At 50.1% G+C, this 23,137-nt stretch overlaps 1 protein-coding gene across 1 annotated transcript in view; it reads left to right on the top strand.

The window, feature by feature from the left end:
• Window positions 1–23,137, top strand: part of LOC144246822 (IgGFc-binding protein) — a 64,264-nt gene that overhangs the window by 23,448 nt on the left and 17,679 nt on the right. Inside the window, exons 18-52 of the mRNA XM_085587787.1 lie at window positions 548–807; window positions 910–994; window positions 1,416–1,508; window positions 2,152–2,244; window positions 2,615–2,856; window positions 2,952–3,235; window positions 3,350–3,627; window positions 3,919–4,517; window positions 4,873–5,437; window positions 5,589–5,788; window positions 5,892–6,272; window positions 6,627–6,913; window positions 7,319–7,590; window positions 7,864–7,947; window positions 8,124–8,273; window positions 8,877–9,136; window positions 9,239–9,323; window positions 9,745–9,837; window positions 10,481–10,573; window positions 10,944–11,185; window positions 11,281–11,956; window positions 12,248–12,846; window positions 13,202–13,766; window positions 13,919–14,118; window positions 14,222–14,602; window positions 14,957–15,243; window positions 15,649–15,920; window positions 16,617–16,709; window positions 17,468–17,715; window positions 17,988–18,165; window positions 18,667–18,775; window positions 19,285–19,373; window positions 19,945–20,121; window positions 22,220–22,422; window positions 22,714–22,858. Coding sequence (XP_085443913.1) covers window positions 548–807; window positions 910–994; window positions 1,416–1,508; window positions 2,152–2,244; window positions 2,615–2,856; window positions 2,952–3,235; window positions 3,350–3,627; window positions 3,919–4,517; window positions 4,873–5,437; window positions 5,589–5,788; window positions 5,892–6,272; window positions 6,627–6,913; window positions 7,319–7,590; window positions 7,864–7,947; window positions 8,124–8,273; window positions 8,877–9,136; window positions 9,239–9,323; window positions 9,745–9,837; window positions 10,481–10,573; window positions 10,944–11,185; window positions 11,281–11,956; window positions 12,248–12,846; window positions 13,202–13,766; window positions 13,919–14,118; window positions 14,222–14,602; window positions 14,957–15,243; window positions 15,649–15,920; window positions 16,617–16,709; window positions 17,468–17,715; window positions 17,988–18,165; window positions 18,667–18,775; window positions 19,285–19,373; window positions 19,945–20,121; window positions 22,220–22,422; window positions 22,714–22,858 — 8,868 coding nt within the window. The remainder of the gene's footprint in view (window positions 1–547; window positions 808–909; window positions 995–1,415; window positions 1,509–2,151; window positions 2,245–2,614; window positions 2,857–2,951; window positions 3,236–3,349; window positions 3,628–3,918; window positions 4,518–4,872; window positions 5,438–5,588; window positions 5,789–5,891; window positions 6,273–6,626; window positions 6,914–7,318; window positions 7,591–7,863; window positions 7,948–8,123; window positions 8,274–8,876; window positions 9,137–9,238; window positions 9,324–9,744; window positions 9,838–10,480; window positions 10,574–10,943; window positions 11,186–11,280; window positions 11,957–12,247; window positions 12,847–13,201; window positions 13,767–13,918; window positions 14,119–14,221; window positions 14,603–14,956; window positions 15,244–15,648; window positions 15,921–16,616; window positions 16,710–17,467; window positions 17,716–17,987; window positions 18,166–18,666; window positions 18,776–19,284; window positions 19,374–19,944; window positions 20,122–22,219; window positions 22,423–22,713; window positions 22,859–23,137) is intronic.

The raw sequence follows: 23,137 nt of genomic DNA, 5'->3' as shown, positions 1-23,137 counted from the left end.
ATTTCTAACAGTGAACGCAGACCACATCTTTGCTGGCCTTCCTCCAGAGCACTTTGTCCCGTGTCCCCGAGGGCTAGAGGATTGCTTTGGGAGGATTTCCAGCCCTGGCAATCACTTTGTGCTCCCGCCAGAGCAGGCAAGGACCTACCATGCAGGGGAGAATGTCATGCACAGCTTGACGACCTGTCGGTCTCTGGGGAAGACAAATGACTCTGTGACTCTGATACAAGATCCTGGCTTTTCCAGAAGGCAAAGATGAGGGCTCTCCAAATTTGCAGAGCCATGTGAAGACTGTGACAGTACTATGGAGGTGTTGCCATGTCCCAGTCCAAAGCATACATCTGCCATGGCCCTGAGAGCACATTCATAGAGGCACTCGGGCCTGGGGAGGGTTGTAGCTTGTGAAGGAACTGTGTTTGCTCTCCCCTCCTTTTGGCTGCCTGAAGCTGCAGTCCTGGGGTGCTGCCAGGCCTGTGCTTGGATTGTCCTTGGCTGCTTTGTGTAGCTCTGATGCATCTGTGACAATGTGGCTCATGCTTTGTTTCAGATGGCTACTACATCTTCCTGCAAGGGGGAAATGATACTCTCCCTGGTTTTGTGGCTCACCTGGTCAGTCCAGTGTGCAGCTGGGAAGGAACACTCTGCTTCCGCTTCTGGTACCACATGTATGGAACTGCTCAAACAATGGCCCTGCGGGTGTACGTGCTGAAGGATGATGAGCCAGTGATGGTCTGGAAAGAAGTTGGGAACCATGGAGACAGGTGGCACTTGGGAGAGGTCACAGTACACACCACTGGAAACATACAGGTAAAGCCACAGGCTATCACTGTAACCTTAAAGGGAACATGCTTTCTAGTGGCTCTTCACACATGCAGCTGGAGCTAATGCTGGATCCATTCCTTCCCTTAGATTTTGCTGGAGGGAGAATGGGGTGAAGATGTGCGGAGCAACATAGCATTGGATGATGTCTCCGTTGCAAAGGGATCCTGTGCAGGTACAAAGCTTGGCTTAGGGAAGGACAGCTTGAGACATGTCACTGACTGAGATGCAGGCTGTGCTAGCAGCAGGAGCACAGCTTGTCTTTTGTCCCTGATGCACCTTGTGCTCGAGTCTTCTCTCCTCTGGGAGACTGGGGCACTGGCATTGCCTGCAGTCACTGTTTTAGTTCACATGTTACAGGCCCACGGGCAAGACATTGACCACAGGTGCAAAGTGCCTTATCTGCTGCTGCCACCCAGCTAAGCTGGTGGCAGAGCCATGCAGTGGGACAGCTCTGCCTGAGATGACACTCTTCAATCCCTGTCCTGGCTATGCCTGGTCACTGTGTTGGGTACTTCAGAAGGGGAAGGGAACCAGCTGTCTGCAACAAAACTCCCCTGTTGGTGCACATCTCCTCTAACTCTCTCTTGTGCTAGGTCCATCGACACCAACACCCACGGTCCCCTTGCCAGGTACCACAACACAGCCTGTAATCACCACCTCACCAACAAGCCCCACTCCGAGCCCAGGTACTGCTATGTCTACTACTGCTCCTTAAAAGTGTTCGTTTTGTTTCCTGTATGTCCATCACCATGGGGCATGTTTGTCTCTTCCTTCATTTCACCTGTGCTTGTGGAAGAGTTTTTGGTATGGAGTCACTGTTCTGTCTCTGTCCTGGACATCTTAAGCCTTTTCTGATCATGGTTTTTTGGCGGTTTCTGATGAGTGGATGAGTTGCCTAGAAGAAAATTCCCCTGTTGGTGCACATCTCTTCTAGCTTGCTCTTGTGCAAGGTCCTTTGACACCAACACCCATGAGAGCTATGCCAGGTACCACAATGCAGCCTGTACTCACCACCTCACCAGCCAGATCCACACCCAGCTCAAGTAGTGCCACCTCCCATCCCCTTCTGGTTCTGCTTGTTGAAACTTTTTGATTTGTGTCCTCCAAGGCCCATTACATGGGAGGTAGTGTGCGTACTGAAGGGTGATGTGTCTCCTCCTATCTCCCAGCTCTGCTGCTGGAAGTGGCATTTTTGCAGAGCTATAACAAAGCCATCCCTGCCCTGGGTCTCTCAGGTCTGTGTGTCAGCTTTTACAGGAAGGCTGGATTAGCTGCTTACAATGGAGGCCCATGTTGACACTTACCCCTTCTTCCTCTGTGTCTCCATAGGTCCACTTCCTACTACACCCTCTACTCCGCTGCCGAACACTACAACTCAGGCAACACCAAGACCACCACCAACAGCACCTGGGATGACCTCAGGTACTGCTATTATTAGATTTCTGCATCCTCTTCAAAATCCATACTGGGAAGGATCATGGTGCATTTATGTTTAAGGACTGTTACTTGATTTATTTCAGTCTCCCTCAATAATAAGACATGCACTGAAACCTCTTCCATTTCTTAGGGTTTGTGTGGGATAACTGTGCTTCTAGCAATAGTTATGTTTGGGTAGCTTTGAAATGTATGTCTCTAAAAAGTCATACTATCGTGATATAGATTGTAATAATTGTTTGTCCTTAAAGCCAATAGACTAATCGTGGACTAGATACTGTTTGAACAATGTGAGCTGGGGAGAAGAGGCAGCAGGAGGTGCTCAACTGAAAGTTTCCTCTGGTCTTTCCACTGTCAGGCACCTGTGTGGTGGAAGGAGACCCTCACTACCACACATTTGACAAGCAGTTACACCATTTCATGGGCACCTGCACCTACACCCTCTCCAAGCTGTGTGAGAGCAACAGCTCCCTGCCCTACTTCAATGTGGAAGCGGCCAACGAGCACAGGGGAGGCAACACCCGTGTGTCCTATGTCCGATACGTGGATGTCGATGTGGCTGACCAGCGGATAAGGCTGGGACAGGGTGGAGCGGTGACGGTGAGCTTGAGGGGGAGATGCTGTGGGGCTGTGTGAGTGGAGAGAACTGTGCCAAATGGGCCGCTCCAATCCTGTCTGGGTTCCTGTCCTTCCAGGTCAATGGAGTGGAAGAGATCCTGCCTTGCAGTCCATCCGCAGGCGTGCAGGTCTTGTCCAGCGGGTTCTACACCATGGTCATGACGGACTTTGGCTTGAGAGTCAAGTTTGATGGGAAGCATCGGGTGGAGGTGACACTTCCAAGCACCTTTGGGCAGAAGGTGTGTGGCATGTGTGGGAACTACAACGGGATAGCAGCAGATGACTTCCAGAACCCAGAAGGAGCAATGGAGCCAGACTCTACCAGCCTGGGCAACAGTTGGGAAGTGTCCAACAACAGCAGGTGGGTATGGCCACCAGTAGCCCTAGGAACACACTGGGCAAGGGAAGGAGGAGGAGGAGGCACCAGGAGAAGTCCACAAATGACCATGGGGCCCTCCTGCCTGTGTTTCCACAGCTGCTCAGCCGGACCTCTGCCCACCCCAGCCTGCAATGAGAGTGACAAGCAACTCATCGGCAGCAGCCACTTCTGTGGGCTCCTCACTGACAGCAGTGGCCCGTTTCAGCTGTGCCACGCTGTGCTGAGCCCCAGCAGCTACTTTGACACCTGCTTCTATGACCTGTGTGAGCTGCGGCTGGACCGTGAGACCCTGTGCAAGAGCTTGCAGTCCTATGCAGATGCCTGCCAGTCACTCGGTGTCCAGATACCTGTGTGGAGGAATGCAACCTTCTGCCGTAAGTCCAGACATGGCACCTGGGGCCAGTACTCTCAGGAAAACACAGGACAGGATTGGAAGAGTGAGCTGGGTATGAATAGGAACTATTCTCCCTATTGGCTGTAGGGATATATAGGTAGATATCAGTATTAGAGGCAGCATTTTCTCTTCCATTTTGATTCAGTAGGAAAGAGAATACAAGTAGACCCAGAGACAGTAGAGGAAATAGAGATTGTACTAAAAAGGGGATATTCAGCAGAAAGGTGTATTCTGTTCTACAAGTAACTTGCTGGGTCCTCTGTCTTGGCAGCGATCACTTGTCCAGCCAACAGCCACTACGAGCCCTGTGCTGCAGCCTGCCCTGCCACCTGTGTTGACCCAAAAGCTCCCTACAACTGCAGCCTGCCGTGCGTGGAGGGCTGCGTGTGCGACAGCGGGTTCCTGCTCTACCATGACCGCTGCGTGCCCAGCCAGCAGTGCGGCTGCTGGCACAACGGGCAGCACTACCCCGTGGGCTCAGAGTTCTGGACAGACGACACCTGCTCCTCCAAGTGCACGTGTCCCGCACGGGGAAGCCAAGTGCAGTGCTTCAATGCCTCCTGCCCTGCGGGCCAGTACTGCGGGGTGCAGAACGGGAAACCCGTGTGCCTTGAACACTCCTACGGCATCTGCCACGTGCACGGGGACCCCCACTACAAAACCTTTGACAAGGTGACGCACAACTTCATGGGCAACTGCACCTACACCCTGGCCAAAGTGTGCTCCAACACCACCTCCCTGCCCTACTTCAACGTGGAGGCCAAGAACGAGCACCGTGGCAACACCCGAGTGTCCTACGTGCGCGAAGTGGTGGTTGAGGCGTATGGAGAGCGCGTTGTCATCCTCAAGCAGCAGAAGAGCCACGTGCTGGTAGGCAGTGGGGCTGGCTCAAGTGGGGTGAGGCTGCAAGGCAGGGCTGCCTGCTGCTGGCAGGGCCTGTCGTGTTAAAAGTTCCAGGATGGGTCGGTTCGCCTGAAGGCAGCAGGTGGCTTTTTTTCCCTTTTGGGAGGGGCTGGAGGAGGAAGAGTCAAATGGGGAACATGAGCCATGATGAACCCAGTGCAGAACCCAGCACACAGCTCTGCGAGCCCCAGGGCTGTTGGGGTGTGAAGACACATCCCAGGCAGCTGTTTGCCGTGCCCGGGCTGGCAGCTGCTTTCCCTGGGCAGGAGCAGCCAGGGAGGCTGGGGCAGGCCCAGGGCCCACGGCGGTGTGTGTGCCGTAGGTGAACAACGTGCGCCAGACATTGCCGGTGAGCGCAGCAGGAGGGGCCATCACGGTGAGCAAGAGTGGTCGCTACATCGTCCTGGAGACAGACTTCAGCCTCACAGTGTCCTACGACGCTGACCACTCGGTGGAGGTGAAGGTGCCCACCACCTACTTCAACCTGACCTGTGGCATGTGTGGCAACTTCAACAACCGCAGAGACGACGAATACATGATGCCCAATGGGCAGCAAGCCGCAGACTCCAATGCGCTGGGGGAGAGCTGGCAGGTCCCAGACAGTGACCCCTCCTGCGGTGTCCCCGGCCCCTCCCCACCCTGCAGTGCAGAAGAGGAGAAGCTCTACCGCTCCGACCAGTTCTGTGGCATCCTGACCACCAGGCTGAGCTCTTTTGAGAGCTGCCACGGCGTGATCAACCCCCAGGACTACTTTGACACCTGCTTGTATGACCTGTGTGCCCTGAATGGTGGCCAGGAGTTCCTGTGTGCTGCTCTGGAGGCCTATGCTGACGCGTGCCAGGCAGCGGGTGTGACTCTTCTTCCCTGGAGGAATGCTACCTTCTGCCGTGAGTACCTGCCTTGGCATTGCCAGAAGGGGAAACGGGCCACACCCTGTGCTCTGAACCTCTGGCCAAAGTGTGTCTTAGGTCTTTCCCTTCCCACAAGCTGTCCATGGCTGGAGTCTTGCTGGTCCTAATTTTCCCCTTCCCATTGCAGCCCTGCAGTGTCCTCCCAACAGCTACTATGACCCCTGTATGACCGGCTGTCCTGCAACCTGTGTTGACCAACAAGCCCCACAGAACTGCTCCAAGCCTTGTGTGGAGGGCTGTGCATGTAACTCTGGCTTCCTCCTGAGTGGAGACACCTGTGTGCCTGAGGCCAACTGCGGCTGCCTCTTTGAGGGCAACTACTATACTGTGAGTGAAAACCCCGCCCTGGTTTGCAGACCCCTGCCAGCCCACTCCTCTGCCTGTCCTTTCCTGCCTCATACACTGAGGTTTGCTGTTCCCCTGCCTGCAGGAAGGCGAATCCTCCGTGAATGAGGACTGCACTCGCCAGTGCCGGTGTGAAGCCAAAGGCCAGATGGTTTGCTCTGCCTTGTCCTGCGGCGAGGACGAGGTCTGCAAGATCCAGGATGGCCAGAGGGGCTGTTACCCAGCCAGCACTGCCGTCTGCCACATCTACGGTGACCCACATTACAGCACCTTTGATGGGAAGCTCCACCACTTCCAGGGCTCCTGCAACTACACTGTGGTGACGGGCTGTGACAACTCCTCCCTCGGGTTCAGTGTCACCACCCGCAACAAACATCGTGGCAGCCAGAGCTGGACAGCTCTGGACTCTGTGGCACTGTCCCTCGAAGGCCTCCACATTGCACTGCGCAAGCACAAGGCAGTCTACGTAAGCCTCTCATTTTTGTACCTGGGAACAACAGACACACCTGACACTCTTAAAATACCCCTCTGTGCCCCGGGAGAGCTTGCTATTCCCTGAGCCTGCTGCATGCCCAGAGAACAGCATGGCAGAGCTCTGAGTGGGGCCATATATGGCTGCTCATGCAGACACGGATTCTTGGTGACTTTCCTGAGCTTTCAGTGTGCCATTGGTACAGTTGCTGCTGCCCTCGTTGGCCTGGGCAAGGTTTTCATGCCAGCAGTGCTTCTGGCTCACAGGCACTACCCCAGTGAGCAGCAGTGACCTCTCAGTGGAGGGCACCTCTTAGTGCTTCTGTCTCCCTCTGTTCCCCTTCTCCAGATCAACGGTGCCCTGGTCTCCCTGCCTGCTTCTCCTGCCCCCGGAGTGACCATTTCCCTGAGCGGCTCCTACGTGCAGGTTTCCACCAAGCTGGGCCTGCAGCTGCAGTTCAATGGGGACCATGAGCTCCTAGTGAAGGTGTCTGAGAAGTACAAGGGCAAACTCTGTGGGCTCTGTGGGACCTACACTGGGAGCCAGCAGGATGACTTCATGCGACCCGATGGGGTGGTTGTACCCGACTTCAACGACTTTGGAAGCAGCTGGATGGTGCCGGATGATGAGTGGCCGTGAGTCCCTGTTCCACAGTGCACATGAAGGACAGAGGGGAGTGTTGGAAAGGAGAACCATGCAGGACATCAGGAGGGAGGGCTGGTGATGGCAGGCATGGAGCAAGGGAGGAAAGGCAGGTTCCTGGCCCCTGGGAGAGCAGGCTGAGTTTGGGCAGGATGCTTTTCCTAAGCTGCTTGGATTGCAACTGCATCAGTCGGTTGTTTCTGCCCACCTGAAACCAAGCAGGGCAATGGTGCCTGTGGGCCATGTGTTGCACCCTTTCAAGTGACAGGCATGGTGCCTGTCTTAGTGAGGGATCTGGACTGCAGAAGCTGAGATTCTGGCTGGGGAGGAGGTCAGGAAATGCAGTGGCTGCTGTCAGCAGGCTGCAGGGAACTCAGGGCTGTTTGTCTGCTTTGTAGGTGTGACCCAGCCATCAGCCCACCTGCATCCTGCTCCCCTGCTGAAGAGGAGGCAGCTAACCAGCAGTGTTCAATCCTCACAAACCTCAGTGGCCCCTTCCAGCCATGCCATGCAGTTCTGCCACCCAAGACATACTTTGAGAGCTGTGTCTATGACCAGTGTGCCACGGGTGGCAGCACGGAGCAGCTCTGCAATGACCTGGAGGCCTATGCTACAGCCTGTGCTGAGGCAGGCGTTGCTCTGGGAGACTGGAGTGCTGGCACTGTCTGTGGTAAGCCTTCTATTAACCACCTCTGATTTCCTTGAATCTCAGAGACAAGGAATGGGGCAGTTCTGGGGGCAGTACACGGGGCAGAGATTTCCCCATTTATCACATAACTAGCCACTCTGGGAGACCAGCCCTTTCATGAAGAGACTCTTCCTTCACTTCATTTGCAATTGTGTGGAGATGTATTGGGAATTGTGCAACATCCCCATTTGCTAACAAATCTCCATTTTCTAACATACCTCCCCCCCTTCTGTTTCACTCTTTTTCATTCACCAGCTCCCCCAACCTCGCCCCCCTTGCCAGGCACTACAACACTGCCTCCACACACAACAACATCACCGTCACCTGGGACAAGCACAGGTACTTTTGTTTCCCATCTGAGTTTTTTAGTGGCTGCGCTAAGCTCTTTCCCTTGGCTGGCCACCCTTGCTTGTCCATGGGCATGCCATGGATGTACCTGAGCCCTGCTGGACATGGGGAAAAGGAGGTCCCACCCTCACCTACATCCTCTGCTTTCCTTTCTGCACCATGTTCAGCTCCACCAACAGACTGCAATTTTGCCTGCACATTTGACAAGGACTTCTGTGGCTGGGTCCAGGAAGATTACAGCAGCATTGACTGGATAAGGAACAAAGGCCCAACGCCCACACCAAATACTGGCCCATCCTCTGACCACACAACTGGAGGTAAGAACAGCAGTCAGGACACAGGCAGAGGGGTGTCCCCACAAAGATGGCAACAAATTTCTAACAGTGAACGCAGACCACATCTTTGCTGGCCTTCCTCCAGGGCACTTTGTCCCATGTCCCCAAGGGCTAGAGGATTGCTTTGGGAGGATTTCCAGCCCTGGCAATCACTTTGTGCTCCCGCCAGAGCAGGCAAGGACCTACCATGCAGGGGAGAATGTCATGCACAGCTTGACGACCTGTCGGTCTCTGGGGAAGACAAATGACTCTGTGACTCTGTTACAAGATCCTGGCTTTTCCAGAAGGCAAAGATGAGGGCTCTCCAAATTTGCAGAGCCATGTGAAGACTGTGACAGTACTATGGAGGTGTTGCCATGTCCCAGTCCAAAGCATACATCTGCCATGGCCCTGAGAGCACATTCATAGAGGCACTCGGGCCTGGGGAGGGTTGTAGCTTGTGAAGGAACTGTGATTGCTCTCCCCTCCTTTTGGCTGCCTGAAGCTGCAGTCCTGGGGTGCTGCCAGGCCTGTGCTTGGGTTGTCCTTGGCTGCTTTGTGTAGCTCTGATGCATCTGTGACAATGTGGCTCATGCTTTGTTTCAGATGGCTACTACATCTTCCTGCAAGGGGGAAATGATACTCTCCCTGGTTTTGTGGCTCACCTGGTCAGTCCAGTGTGCAGCTGGGAAGGAACACTCTGCTTCCGCTTCTGGTACCACATGTATGGAACTGCTCAAACAATGGCCCTGCGGGTGTACGTGCTGAAGGATGATGAGCCAGTGATGGTCTGGAAAGAAGTTGGGAACCATGGAGACAGGTGGCACTTGGGAGAGGTCACAGTACACACCACTGGAAACATACAGGTAAAGCCACAGGCTATCACTGTAACCTTAAAGGGAACATGCTTTCTAGTGGCTCTTCACACATGCAGCTGGAGCTAATGCTGGATCCATTCCTTCCCTTAGATTTTGCTGGAGGGAGAATGGGGTGAAGATGTGCGGAGCAACATAGCATTGGATGATGTCTCCGTTGCAAAGGGATCCTGTGCAGGTACAAGGCTTGGCTTAGGGAAGGACAGCTTGAGACATGTCACTGACTGAGATGCAGGCTGTGCTAGCAGCAGGAGCACAGCTTGTCTTTTGTCCCTGATGCACCTTGTGCTCGAGTCTTCTCTCCTCTGGGAGACTGGGGCACTGGCATTGCCTGCAGTCACTGTTTTAGTTCACATGTTACAGGCCCACGGGCAAGACATTGACCACAGGTGCAAAGTGCCTTATCTGCTGCTGCCACCCAGCTAAGCTGGTGGCAGAGCCATGCAGTGGGACAGCTCTGCCTGAGATGACACTCTTCAATCCCTGTCCTGGCTATGCCTGGTCACTGTGCTGGGTACTTCAGAAGGGGAAGGGAACCAGCTGTCTGCAACAAAACTCCCCTGTTGGTGCACATCTCCTCTAACTCTCTCTTGTGCTAGGTCCATCGACACCAACACCCACGGTCCCCTTGCCAGGTACCACAACACAGCCTGTAATCACCACCTCACCAACAAGCCCCACTCCGAGCCCAGGTACTGCTATGTCTACTACTGCTCCTTAAAAGTGTTCCTTTTGTTTCCTGTATGTCCATCACCATGGGGCATGTTTGTCTCTTCCTTCATTTCACCTGTGCTTGTGGAAGAGTTTTTGGTATGGAGTCACTGTTCTGTCTCTGTCCTGGACATCTTAAGCCTTTTCTGATCATGGTTTTTTGGCGGTTTCTGATGAGTGGATGAGTTGCCTAGAAGAAAATTCCCCTGTTGGTGCACATCTCTTCTAGCTTGCTCTTGTGCAAGGTCCTTTGACACCAACACCCATGAGAGCTATGCCAGGTACCACAATGCAGCCTGTACTCACCACCTCACCAGCCAGATCCACACCCAGCTCAAGTAGTGCCACCTCCCATCCCCTTCTGGTTCTGCTTGTTGAAACTTTTTGGTTTGTGTCCTCCAAGGCCCATTACATGGGAGGTAGTGTGCGTACTGAAGGGTGATGTGTCTCCTCCTATCTCCCAGCTCTGCTGCTGGTAGTGGCATTTTTGCAGAGCTATAACAAAGCCATCCCTGCCCTGGGTCTCTCAGGTCTGTGTGTCAGCTTTTACAGGAAGGCTGGATTAGCTGCTTACAATGGAGGCCCATGTTGACACTTACCCCTTCTTCCTCTGTGTCTCCATAGGTCCACTTCCTACTGCACCCTCTACTCCGCTGCCGAACACTACAACTCAGGCAACACCAAGACCACCACCAACAGCACCTGGGATGACCTCAGGTACTGCTATTATTAGATTTCTGCATCCTCTTCAAAATCCATACTGGGAAGGATCATGGTGCATTTATGTTTAAGGACTGTTACTTGATTTATTTCAGTCTCCCTCAATAATAAGACATGCACTGAAACCTCTTCCATTTCTTAGGGTTTGTGTGGGATAACTGTGCTTCTAGCAATAGTTATGTTTGGGTAGCTTTGAAATGTATGTCTCTAAAAAGTCATACTATCGTGATATAGATTATAATAATTTTTTGTCCTTAAAGCCAATAGACTAATTGTGGACTAGATACTGTTTGAACAATGTGAGCTGGGGAGAAGAGGCAGCAGGAGGTGCTCAACTGAAAGTTTCCTCTGGTCTTTCCACTGTCAGGCACCTGTGTGGTGGAAGGAGACCCTCACTACCACACATTTGACAAGCAGTTACACCATTTCATGGGCACCTGCACCTACACCCTCTCCAAGCTGTGTGAGAGCAACAGCTCCCTGCCCTACTTCAATGTGGAAGCGGCCAACGAGCACAGGGGAGGCAACACCCGTGTGTCCTATGTCCGATACGTGGATGTCGATGTGGCTGACCAGCGGATAAGGCTGAGACAGGGTGGAGCGGTGACGGTGAGCTTGAGGGGGAGATGCTGTGGGGCTGTGTGAGTGGAGAGAACTGTGCCAAATGGGCCGCTCCAATCCTGTCTGGGTTCCTGTCCTTCCAGGTCAATGGAGTGGAAGAGATCCTGCCTTGCAGTCCATCCGCAGGCGTGCAGGTCTTGTCCAGCGGGTTCTACACCATGGTCATGACAGACTTCGGCTTGAGAGTCAAGTTTGATGGGAAGCATCGGGTGGAGGTGACACTTCCAAGCACCTTTGGGCAGAAGGTGTGTGGCATGTGTGGGAACTACAACGGGATAGCAGCAGATGACTTCCAGAACCCAGAAGGAGCAATGGAGCCAGACTCTACCACCCTGGGCAACAGTTGGGAAGTGTCCAACAACAGCAGGTGGGTATGGCCACCAGTAGCCCTAGGGACACACTGGGCAAGGGAAGGAGGAGGAGGAGGCACCAGGAGAAGTCCACAAATGACCATGGGGCCCTCCTGCCTGTGTTTCCACAGCTGCTCAGCCGGACCTCTGCCCACCCCAGCCTGCAATGAGAGTGACAAGCAACTCATCGGCAGCAGCCACTTCTGTGGGCTCCTCACTGACAGCAGTGGCCCGTTTCAGCTGTGCCACGCTGTGCTGAGCCCCAGCAGCTACTTTGACACCTGCTTCTATGACCTGTGTGAGCTGCGGCTGGACCGTGAGACCCTGTGCAAGAGCTTGCAGTCCTATGCAGATGCCTGCCAGTCACTCGGTGTCCAGATACCTGTGTGGAGGAATGCAACCTTCTGCCGTAAGTCCAGACATGGCACCTGGGGCCAGTACTCTCAGGAAAACACAGGACAGGATTGGAAGAGTGAGCTGGGTATGAATAGGAACTATTCTCCCTATTGGCTGTAGGGATATATAGGTAGATATCAGTATTAGAGGCAGCATTTTCTCTTCCATTTTGATTCAGTAGGAAAGAGAATACAAGTAGACCCAGAGACAGTAGAGGAAATAGAGATTGTACTAAAAAGGGGATATTCAGCAGAAAGGTGTATTCTGTTCTACAAGTAACTTGCTGGGTCCTCTGTCTTGGCAGCGATCACTTGTCCAGCCAACAGCCACTACGAGCCCTGTGCTGCAGCCTGCCCTGCCACCTGTGTTGACCCAAAAGCTCCCTACAACTGCAGCCTGCCGTGCGTGGAGGGCTGCGTGTGCGACAGCGGGTTCCTGCTCTACCATGACCGCTGCGTGCCCAGCCAGCAGTGCGGCTGCTGGCACAACGGGCAGCACTACCCCGTGGGCTCAGAGTTCTGGACAGACGACACCTGCTCCTCCAAGTGCACGTGTCCCGCACGGGGAAGCCAAGTGCAGTGCTTCAATGCCTCCTGCCCTGCGGGCCAGTACTGCGGGGTGCAGAACGGGAAACCCGTGTGCCTTGAACACTCCTACGGCATCTGCCACGTGCACGGGGACCCCCACTACAAAACCTTTGACAAGGTGACGCACAACTTCATGGGCAACTGCACCTACACCCTGGCCAAAGTGTGCTCCAACACCACCTCCCTGCCCTACTTCAACGTGGAGGCCAAGAACGAGCACCGTGGCAACACCCGAGTGTCCTACGTGCGCGAAGTGGTGGTTGAGGCGTATGGAGAGCGCGTTGTCATCCTCAAGCAGCAGAAGAGCCACGTGCTGGTAGGCAGTGGGGCTGGCTCAAGTGGGGTGAGGCTGCAAGGCAGGGCTGCCTGCTGCTGGCAGGGCCTGTCGTGTTAAAAGTTCCAGGATGGGTCGGTTCGCCTGAAGGCAGCAGGTGGCTTTTTTTCCCTTTTGGGAGGGGCTGGAGGAGGAAGAGTCAAATGGGGAACATGAGCCATGATGAACCCAGTGCAGAACCCAGCACACAGCTCTGCGAGCCCCAGGGCTGTTGGGGTGTGAAGACACATCCCAGGCAGCTGTTTGCCGTGCCCGGGCTGGCAGCTGCTTTCCCTGGGCAGGAGCAGCCAGGGAGGCTGGGGCAGGCCCAGGGCCCACGGCGGTGTGTGTGCCGTAGGTGAACAACGTGCGCCAGACATTGCCGGTGAGCGCAGCAGGAGGGGCCATCACGGTGAGCAAGAGTGGTCGCTACATCGTCCTGGAGACAGACTTCAGCCTCACAGTGTCCTACGACGCTGACCACTCGGTGGAGGTGAAGGTGCCCACCACCTACTTCAACCTGACCTGTGGCATGTGTGGCAACTTCAACAACCGCAGAGACGACGAATACATGATGCCCAATGGGCAGCAAGCCGCAGACTCCAATGCGCTGGGGGAGAGCTGGCAGGTCCCAGACAGTGACCCCTCCTGCGGTGTCCCCGGCCCCTCCCCACCCTGCAGTGCAGAAGAGGAGAAGCTCTACCGCTCCGACCAGTTCTGTGGCATCCTGACCACCAGGCTGAGCTCTTTTGAGAGCTGCCACGGCGTGATCAACCCCCAGGACTACTTTGACACCTGCTTGTATGACCTGTGTGCCCTGAATGGTGGCCAGGAGTTCCTGTGTGCTGCTCTGGAGGCCTATGCTGACGCGTGCCAGGCAGCGGGTGTGACTCTTCTTCCCTGGAGGAATGCTACCTTCTGCCGTGAGTACCTGCCTTGGCATTGCCAGAAGGGGAAACGGGCCACACCCTGTGCTCTGAACCTCTGGCCAAAGTGTGTCTTAGGTCTTTCCCTTCCCACAAGGCTGTCCATGGCTGGAGTCTTGCTGGTCCTAATTTTCCCCTTCCCATTGCAGCCCTGCAGTGTCCTCCCAACAGCTACTATGACCCCTGTATGACCGGCTGTCCTGCAACCTGTGTTGACCAACAAGCCCCACAGAACTGCTCCAAGCCTTGTGTGGAGGGCTGTGCATGTAACTCTGGCTTCCTCCTGAGTGGAGACACCTGTGTGCCTGAGGCCAACTGCGGCTGCCTCTTTGAGGGCAACTACTATACTGTGAGTGAAAACCCCGCCCTGGTTTGCAGACCCCTGCCAGCCCACTCCTCTGCCTGTCCTTTCCTGCCTCATACACTGAGGTTTGCTGTTCCCCTGCCTGCAGGAAGGCGAATCCTCCGTGAATGAGGACTGCACTCGCCAGTGCCGGTGTGAAGCCAAAGGCCAGATGGTTTGCTCTGCCTTGTCCTGCGGCGAGGATGAGGTCTGCAAGATCCAGGATGGCCAGAGGGGCTGTTACCCAGCCAGCACTGCCGTCTGCCACATCTACGGTGACCCACATTACAGCACCTTTGATGGGAAGCTCCACCACTTCCAGGGCTCCTGCAACTACACTGTGGTGACGGGCTGTGACAACTCCTCCCTCGGGTTCAGTGTCACCACCCGCAACAAACATCGTGGCAGCCAGAGCTGGACAGCTCTGGACTCTGTGGCACTGTCCCTCGAAGGCCTCCACATTGCACTACGCAAGCACAAGGCAGTCTACGTAAGCCTCTCATTTTTGTACCTGGGAACAACAGACACACCTGACACTCTTAAAATACCCCTCTGTGCCCCAGGAGAGCTTGCTATTCCCTGAGCCTGCTGCATGCCCAGAGAACAGCATGGCAGAGCTCTGAGTGGGGCCATATATGGCTGCTCATGCAGACACGGATTCTTGGTGACTTTCCTGAGCTTTCAGTGTGCCATTGGTACAGTTGCTGCTGCCCTCGTTGGCCTGGGCAAGGTTTTCATGCCAGCAGTGCTTCTGGCTCACAGGCACTACCCCAGTGAGCAGCAGTGACCTCTCAGTGGAGGGCACCTCTTAGTGCTTCTGTCTCCCTCTGTTCCCCTTCTCCAGATCAACGGTGCCCTGGTCTCCCTGCCTGCTTCTCCTGCCCCCGGAGTGACCATTTCCCTGAGCGGCTCCTACGTGCAGGTTTCCACCAAGCTGGGCCTGCAGCTGCAGTTCAATGGGGACCATGAGCTCCTAGTGAAGGTGTCTGAGAAGTACAAGGGCAAACTCTGTGGGCTCTGTGGGACCTACACTGGGAGCCAGCAGGATGACTTCATGCGACCCGATGGGGTGGTTGTACCCGACTTCAACGACTTTGGAAGCAGCTGGATGGTGCCGGATGATGAGTGGCCGTGAGTCCCTGTTCCACTGTGCACATGAAGGACAGAAGGGAGTGTTGGAGAGGAGAACCATGCAGGACATCAGGAGGGAGGGCTGGTGATGGCAGGCATGGAGCAAGGGAGGAAAGGCAGGTTCCTGGCCCCTGGGAGAGCAGGCTGAGTTTGGGCAGGATGCTTTTCCTAAGCTGCTTGGATTGCAACTGCATCAGTCAGTTGTTTCTGCCCACCTGAAACCAAGCAGGGCAATGGTGCCTGTGGGCCATGTGTTGCACCCTTTCAAGTGACAGGCATGGTGCCTGTCTTAGTGAGGGATCTGGACTGCAGAAGCTGAGATTCTGGCTGGGGAGAAGGTCAGGAAATGCAGTGGCTGCTGTCAGCAGGCTGCAGGGAACTCAGGGCTGTTTGTCTGCTTTGTAGGTGTGACCCAGCCATCAGCCCACCTGCATCCTGCTCCCCTGCTGAAGAGGAGGCAGCTAACCAGCAGTGTTCAATCCTCACAAACCTCAGTGGCCCCTTCCAGCCATGCCATGCAGTTCTGCCACCCAAGACATACTTTGAGAGCTGTGTCTATGACCAGTGTGCCACGGGTGGCAGCACGGAGCAGCTCTGCAATGACCTGGAGGCCTATGCTACAGCCTGTGCTGAGGCAGGCGTTGCTCTGGGAGACTGGAGTGCTGGCACTGTCTGTGGTAAGCCTTCTATTAACCACCTCTGATTTCCTTGAATCTCAGAGACAAGGAATGGGGCAGTTCTGGGGGCAGTACACGGGGCAGAGATTTCCCCATTTATCACGTAACTAGCCACTCTGGGAGACCAGCCCTTTCATGAAGAAACTCTTCCTTCACTTCATTTGCAATTGTGTGGAGATGTATTGGGAATTGTGCAGCTTCCTTATTTAGGAACAAATCTCCATTACCTTCCTTCACTTCTGATGATGTCTCCCTTGCAAAGGGATCCTGTGCAGGTACAAGGCTTGGCTTAGGGAAGGACAGCTTGAGACATGTCACTGACTGAGATGCAGGCTGTGCTAGCAGCAGGAGCACAGCTTGTCTTTTGTCCCTGATGCACCTTGTGCTCGAGTCTTCTCTCCTCTGGGAGACTGGGGCACTGGCATTGCCTGCAGTCACTGTTTTAGTTCACATGTTACAGGCCCACGGGCAAGACATTGACCACAGGTGCAAAGTGCCTTATCTGCTGCTGTCACCCAGCTAAGCTGGTGGCAGAGCCATGGAGTGGGACAGCTCTGCCTGAGATGACACTCTTCAATCCCTGTCCTGGCTATGCCTGGTCACTGTGTTGGGTACTTCAGAAGGGGAAGGGAACCAGCTGTCTGCAACAAAACTCCCCTGTTGGTGCACATCTCCTCTAACTCTCTCTTGTGCTAGGTCCATCGACACCAACACCCACGGTCCCCTTGCCAGGTACTACAACACAGCCTGTAATCACCACCTCACCAACAAGCCCCACTCCAAGCCCAGGTACTGCTATGTTTCATCCCTACCTCCTATTGCTCCTTAAAAGTCTTTGTTTTGTTTCCTGTATGTCCATCACCATGGGGCATGTTTGTCTCTTCCTTCATTTCACTTGTGCTTGTGGAAGAGTTTTTGGTATGGAGTCACTGTTCTGTCTCTGTCCTGGACATCTTAAGCCTTTTCTGATCATGCTTTTTGGCTGTTTCTGGTGAATTGCCTAGAAGAAAATTCCCCTGTTGGTGCACATCTCTTCTAGCTCTCTCTTGTGTTAGATCCATCGATACCATGACAGCTATGCCAGGTACCACAATTTAGACTCTGCTCACGAATCAGATTTTGTGAAAGCTATACCCAATTTAAGTTACAGAAATTACATGAGTACCAAACTCCAGACAGCTGATAATGCATCCGTCTATTCTGGCTAATCTGCCCTGTACATTTTCTGATTTAATTTTTCCTGTTTAGCCAGAAAATGTCTTTCAGATATAGCCACTAAAAACTCACTGCTCCAGTTTATGTAACCATGTCTTAATAATGCCTTTTACCCAACTTTTCTTCATCAACCTCTGGCATAGATTTCTGATACACCAGAGTAGATTCCTTGTGAGTCCAAAGATAGAAGTCTGGGTTGGCCTTTGGAGTCTATTGACTGATGTCATCACTGTTACATCTAATCCACAAATACAACATAAAACAAACAAACTGGGAACCAAGCCGTTGAAAAATCTGGTGAAGACTGAGAGAGACTTTTTCTTTCTTCTCAGGTCGTGCTTCCTGCAGTGCCTCTGGGGACCCACATTACAACACTTTTGATCACAAAGTCCATAATTTCATGGGAAATTGCACTTACACCCTGTCCAAAGTGTGCAATGCCTCTGAGAGTCTTCCATACTTTAATGTATCCACAACAAATGAGCACAGAGGAGCCAACACCAAAGTCTCTTATGTGAAGTCAGTGCACGTGGAAGTCTATGACAATCAGATTTCTCTGCTGAAAAACAAGAAAGTTAATGTAAGAAAAATACATATTTAAAAAACATATATATAAATTTTAACTGACATGTAGATAATTATCATCTCTGTAGAGTGTATAACAAAACTTTATCTTTTTATTCATTATATCTACCTCATTTAAAGAGCTCTCCAAAAAACTTGCTCAGATGTTCTTTAATCAGTTCCAGTTCCCCTATGCACAAGATCCTATCTTTCAGTAATCTGTATTAGCTGCTGGTAGTTGTAGGAGTCCTAACAGCCATACACTTACTTTCACAACTTGCTGTTCAGGTGAACGGTCACAGAATGAACTTGCCTGTATTTATTGAAAAGAAGATCAGTATTCAAAGCAGTGGTGGATATGTTCTCTTGGAAACTGACTTTGGACTGTGGGTGAGATATGATGGAAATCACTATGCAGAAGTCTCCGTGCCCTCTAATTACAGTGGTCTGCTCTGTGGCCTTTGTGGTAAGTGGTAGCTGGTGATTAGTTAAATTTTTTTTCTTAGCATGTAAAAATTACAAGAGTAATTTGTCTTGTGAGTTTCTCATTGTTCTTTGGTTTGGATCATCTAGAGTTTTCTAGTTCAATTATCTCTTCATGGGTTTTTTACACTTTCAATTCAGGAAACTTGCCTAAGAATATAATGGTGCAAATAGCACTGCTTAATTTTTAGTCCAATGTTCTATATATAGGATGCAAGAAAATGAGTAGGTTTTTTTTAGAGAAGTTTTTTTCTTGGATGTAATCTAGTTACAAAGCAACTTACAGACTTCCTGCTTGAAATGTCTGAGCAGCAGCTCTTATCAGTAATCAAAACACAATTCTGCTCTTATTTTGCTCAGTACAGATTGATGTTACATATATATTCTCCCTATCTTATTTAAATTTATTTTACAACCTGAAACCTAGGTTATTTCTACAGGTTTGAACTTCATGTGTCCCATAAATCTCTTTTTATCCTCACAGGTAATTATAATGGTGATCCAAATGATGACAATATCAAGTCAAATGGTAACATTGCAAGTGATTCCACTGATCTTGGAGAAAGCTGGCTGGTGCCTGAGAATAACACCATGTATGTAAAATCATTTCATCATGTGGCATTTGCTGAACAAACTCCACTCCTAAAATCAAATATCCATCTACTCACTGGCTTTTTACCCAGTACCATTCTACATCTTCCAGCTGCCCATTAGAAGTAGGGAGCTGGACTTTCACATAAACCAGTGAATGATAAGAGAGCTTGTGTTCCTTTAAGTCTCCTTTTCCAAAGCAGGAACTGTTTGTTGAGTGCGAGGGGGGATGGTACATCAGTCCAGTTCCCTGACTGGAAACCATAACTGTTTGGATTCCATAGCTCTTTTTTTTTCAGCTAAGAATAAGCCTTTGAATCCCACAGAAGGGATCAAAAAATGAGCCCATTCAGTGAGAGGGCTGACATCAGCTTTTCAAAGAAGCTGGATAAAGTCTTGTGACAGAAATAAAATGCACTCTTTTGTGTATGGTTGTCATTTATTAATTTTTCACTGAAAATCTGATAGTAAGAGATGTGAAACACGTGTTTGGCTTGCTTGCTTTCCCCAGATGCTCCAGTGGTGGGAAAGAAGAGCAATGTGATCCTGTGTTGGAGAGTGAAGCAAAGAAAGCATGTGGCATGATCACAGACCCAACAGGTAGAGCCATGTGATGGAGCATGGTCTAGCTTGTTTTGTCCCTTCTCTATAGTCTCTTTTTCTGAGCTTATGCTGGAAGCATATGAAGCCTCTGGTGTGAATGCCAATGTAAAACTCATAGGTGCCTGGCTAGAATATACCATCTGTTCAGACAATGCCAATGTGTCCGTGAATTTTATCTGAGAACCAGAGCTGCTCTTTGGGTTATAGTGACTTGCACTCTGCTTGCTAAAAGTTGTTCAGATGAACTGTCAGTGTGTGTATTACAGACAGCTTATCTGAAATTCTGTACATGCTCTTTGCAGTTGTCTAGAATTAGTGGTTTTCCTAGGCAGCAATGCTTAATTTATGTGTTATGTTGTATCAATTACGCAAAAAGAAGAAAACCTGATCCAGGGAGCCCATTCTCATACTGTGCATTGTGTATCCATTTCAAGTAGTAGATTAACTTACTTCACACAGCCTGGAACACCCACAATGCATTTGCTGTGACAGAAAATACATGGTGGTCAGTCTTAATAGTCCAGTGGGTTGTTTCTATCCTTCTATATGTCTTCCTTGATTTACACAGGAATCTTCAAGGACTGCCACAGCAAGGTGCCTCCACAGAATTTCTTTGAAAACTGTGTTTATGACCTGTGTTTCACTGGGGGACAGGCAACATCCTTATGCTATGGACTGCAGGCCTATGCTGAGTCGTGTGTCAATGCTGGGATATGCATAGAGTGGAGGAATTCAACTCTTTGCCGTGAGTGTTTTGATATAAATATCTATTCTGAATTTTAACTTCACTGTCCTCTATCTTCTCCATGCATGTTCTTTCCTTTTATGTAATGTTCTGAGTCTAGAGCCTACTTCAGATTCAGAACCATTCCAGGATTTGTATAAACCACTAATTTTGAGAACATTAGAATATGCGCAGGTTAAATTCTTAAAGTTTTGTAATATTTATAATTTGCTATTAATTTCTTGGAAAAGTCTGATTGCATTCAACTGTGTCTTTTGTGAGCTTCTACATTGGAGAAATAAGTTCCTTTCCTTCAGTGAAAATCTTCTATCCTCAGTGTAAGTGGAGCTGGTAGTCCTCCATAACACATGCTTATCAATGGCCTTTGGTTAAAGAAATGAGAGACCTTGAAAAGCAGGTGTTTCTAGGAAGTGCTTTATTTCTCTCTAAAGCAAAGAAACTGAGTACTGTCATGTCTTGATTAATTCCCTTCAGAATGATCTTATGGCAAATTTAGTATAATGAACTGCTATTTCTTAGAATAAAGCTTTCAAGGGAAACCACTGGTGCTGATTCTAAGCAACACTGGACAGCTTTCTGCTTGTCAAATATGCAATCATAGAATCATAAAAGGTTTGGGTTGGGAAGGACATTAAATATCACCTAGTTCCAACCCTCCTGCCATGGGCAGAGATGCCCTCCATTAAAAGAGCTTTCTCAAAGCCCCGTCCAACCTGGTCTTGAATAATTCCAGGAAGGGGGCATCCCCAACTTCTCTGGGCAGCATTTTCTAAAGGACATTCAAGTCCATAGACCACACACCTGGAGAGAAAAAAACAAATCCTCTAAAGGTCAGCCATACTTAAATAAACCGTAATTGTTCTGTATGATTTTTTGTCTTACACTGATTTTTATTATACCAGTTACCACTGGATTACCTTCTGCAGATCTGCACCTTTTTTATTTTTCTTCTTTTCTTTTTTTGATGTGATCAACAATTAACTCTGCATTTAAACTAAACCATTAAAAAATGGATAGTTTCTAGGAGCTGGTCAATTTGGAAAAAGAATTATTGTGATAAAGCACCCAGTAAGTCAGCCCTGAGAGGACAGAGCACAGAGAATTTTTATATAAAAAGAAGATAGAAGAAGAAATTAATGTTTAACCCTCCAAATCAGATTAAAGCTGCAAACATTCAGACTCCATAGTCTGAAGCTGTGGCCTAGGACCTAAATATCTATGGCTTCATTATAGTAATAGAGAAAACTCACTAACATTATAAAGATTGACTCTCAAGTGCTCTCTTCATCAGTGATTCAAATAAAAATGCAATTAAAGTCCTGACCAAGGGAAGGAAATCTGGCTAGATGACTGGAGATATCAGCTGTAATTCTCTGACAGGACTAAGAGATCCTGTTGTAGGGACAGAAATAAATGAGAATCATGTGTAGTGATTTATAACAGAATCCAGCCAAACCCATGTTTTTCTGTGGTTTTTTAGACAACAGAAATGGACAAATACTTCAGGATTTCTGTAAAATATAATGTTATCCCTTGGGAGCATGTTTTGAGCAATAGAAGCCCAGTTGTACCATGAGCAGGAGGGGTGTGAAAGTATATTGTTCTAAAGGAGTGTCAGCAAAAGACAGAATGTGATTTTTAGTTCTACTTTGGAATATATATCAGATGCTCAAATAGTAACTGCAGTAATGGGGACATATCAGCTGGTATGGCAAAAGATTCTTCTATTCCCATAACTGAGTCACTTTATGCCTTTAAATCAGCAGAAAAAGGTTTGTACACAGCACTCTCCTGTCAGACTTTCCAACAGCCATTTTGCATATTTTCAGGAGCAAACATTGAAATCTATTGGATTTCATCCTTTTGTATATAATTTTCAAATTAAATTTAGGGGATGTTTTCTGGAAACTACTTATTTACAAATAAATATTGGCATGAACCTGAGATGCCTCTCTGAAAGTTTGCCTATATAATAATGATCAGGATGAGGTTGCTATACTAATGCAACTGCTTTGGCCAACTGAGTCCATGGTGAAATCCATTATGAATCTATTATGATTTTGCCCTTTTGAGTGATATTTTTTTTCTCTTTATTTAGCAATGCCCTGTCCTGGAGGCAGCATCTACAAGAGCTGTGGTACTAGGTGTCCCTCTACCTGTTTGAACATCTCAGCAGTTGATTCCTGCAGTTCTTTGCCAGTAGAAGGTTGCTTTTGTAAGGAAGGCTATGTTTTGAGTGGAGACAAATGTGTGCCAGAAAGCAACTGTGGTTGTGTTGATGAAAAAAAACAGTATCACCAGGTAAGTTACATCAGGTATTTAAAGAAAAAAAGGAAAAAGCCAAAAACAGGAGGTCTCATTCTTTACCACTGTGAGGGAAAAACCATGTTAATAACACTACACAATTTACACCATTAATAATTTCAAAATAGACTTTGCCAGCTTTCTTGGTCCATAAGATGCATGGCTACAATTGCCCAAATGACTATATATAATGAACATTCAAATACTAATCATTTGATTGTCCTTTATGGTTTTATCTTCCTGTTTATCTTACAATATATACTTTGACACTCTTTTTTTCCCATGTAGCTGAATGAAAGCTGGTTCACCCATTACCCCTGCACTGAGCGCTGCACCTGCATGGCAAATAACACCATCGAGTGCAAATCCTGGGAGTGTGGAGTCCAAGAGGAGTGCAGGATTCAGGATGGTGTGCTGGGCTGTCATTCCAATGGTGAGTCCTGCCTGCAAACCTCCCCAATGTCAATTCCATCATTAGATCCTCTTCTTCTTCTAGCTTTATTATAAATATCTTTTCATAAGGGATAGTAAAGAAGTCCCAGCTGACTGCTGCCAGTGTTAATGATGTTCTGTCTTGCAAGCTCAGATGGCCTCTTGTTTTAGTGGATATCAGCAAAAACTGATGCTGCCCAAAAGTTTGCAGGGTTGCTTGGATTCTATTTGTCCTGATAATGAAAATTCAAATCCCACATCACCAGTGCTTCAAGCTTTA

The sequence above is a fragment of the Lonchura striata genome, chromosome 9 (genome assembly GCF_050655825.1).
Source record: "Lonchura striata isolate lonStrDom1 chromosome 9, ASM5065582v1, whole genome shotgun sequence".
In the NCBI taxonomy this organism is placed as follows: Eukaryota; Metazoa; Chordata; class Aves; order Passeriformes; family Estrildidae; genus Lonchura; species Lonchura striata.
This window is presented reverse-complemented; position numbering and strand designations above follow the sequence as displayed.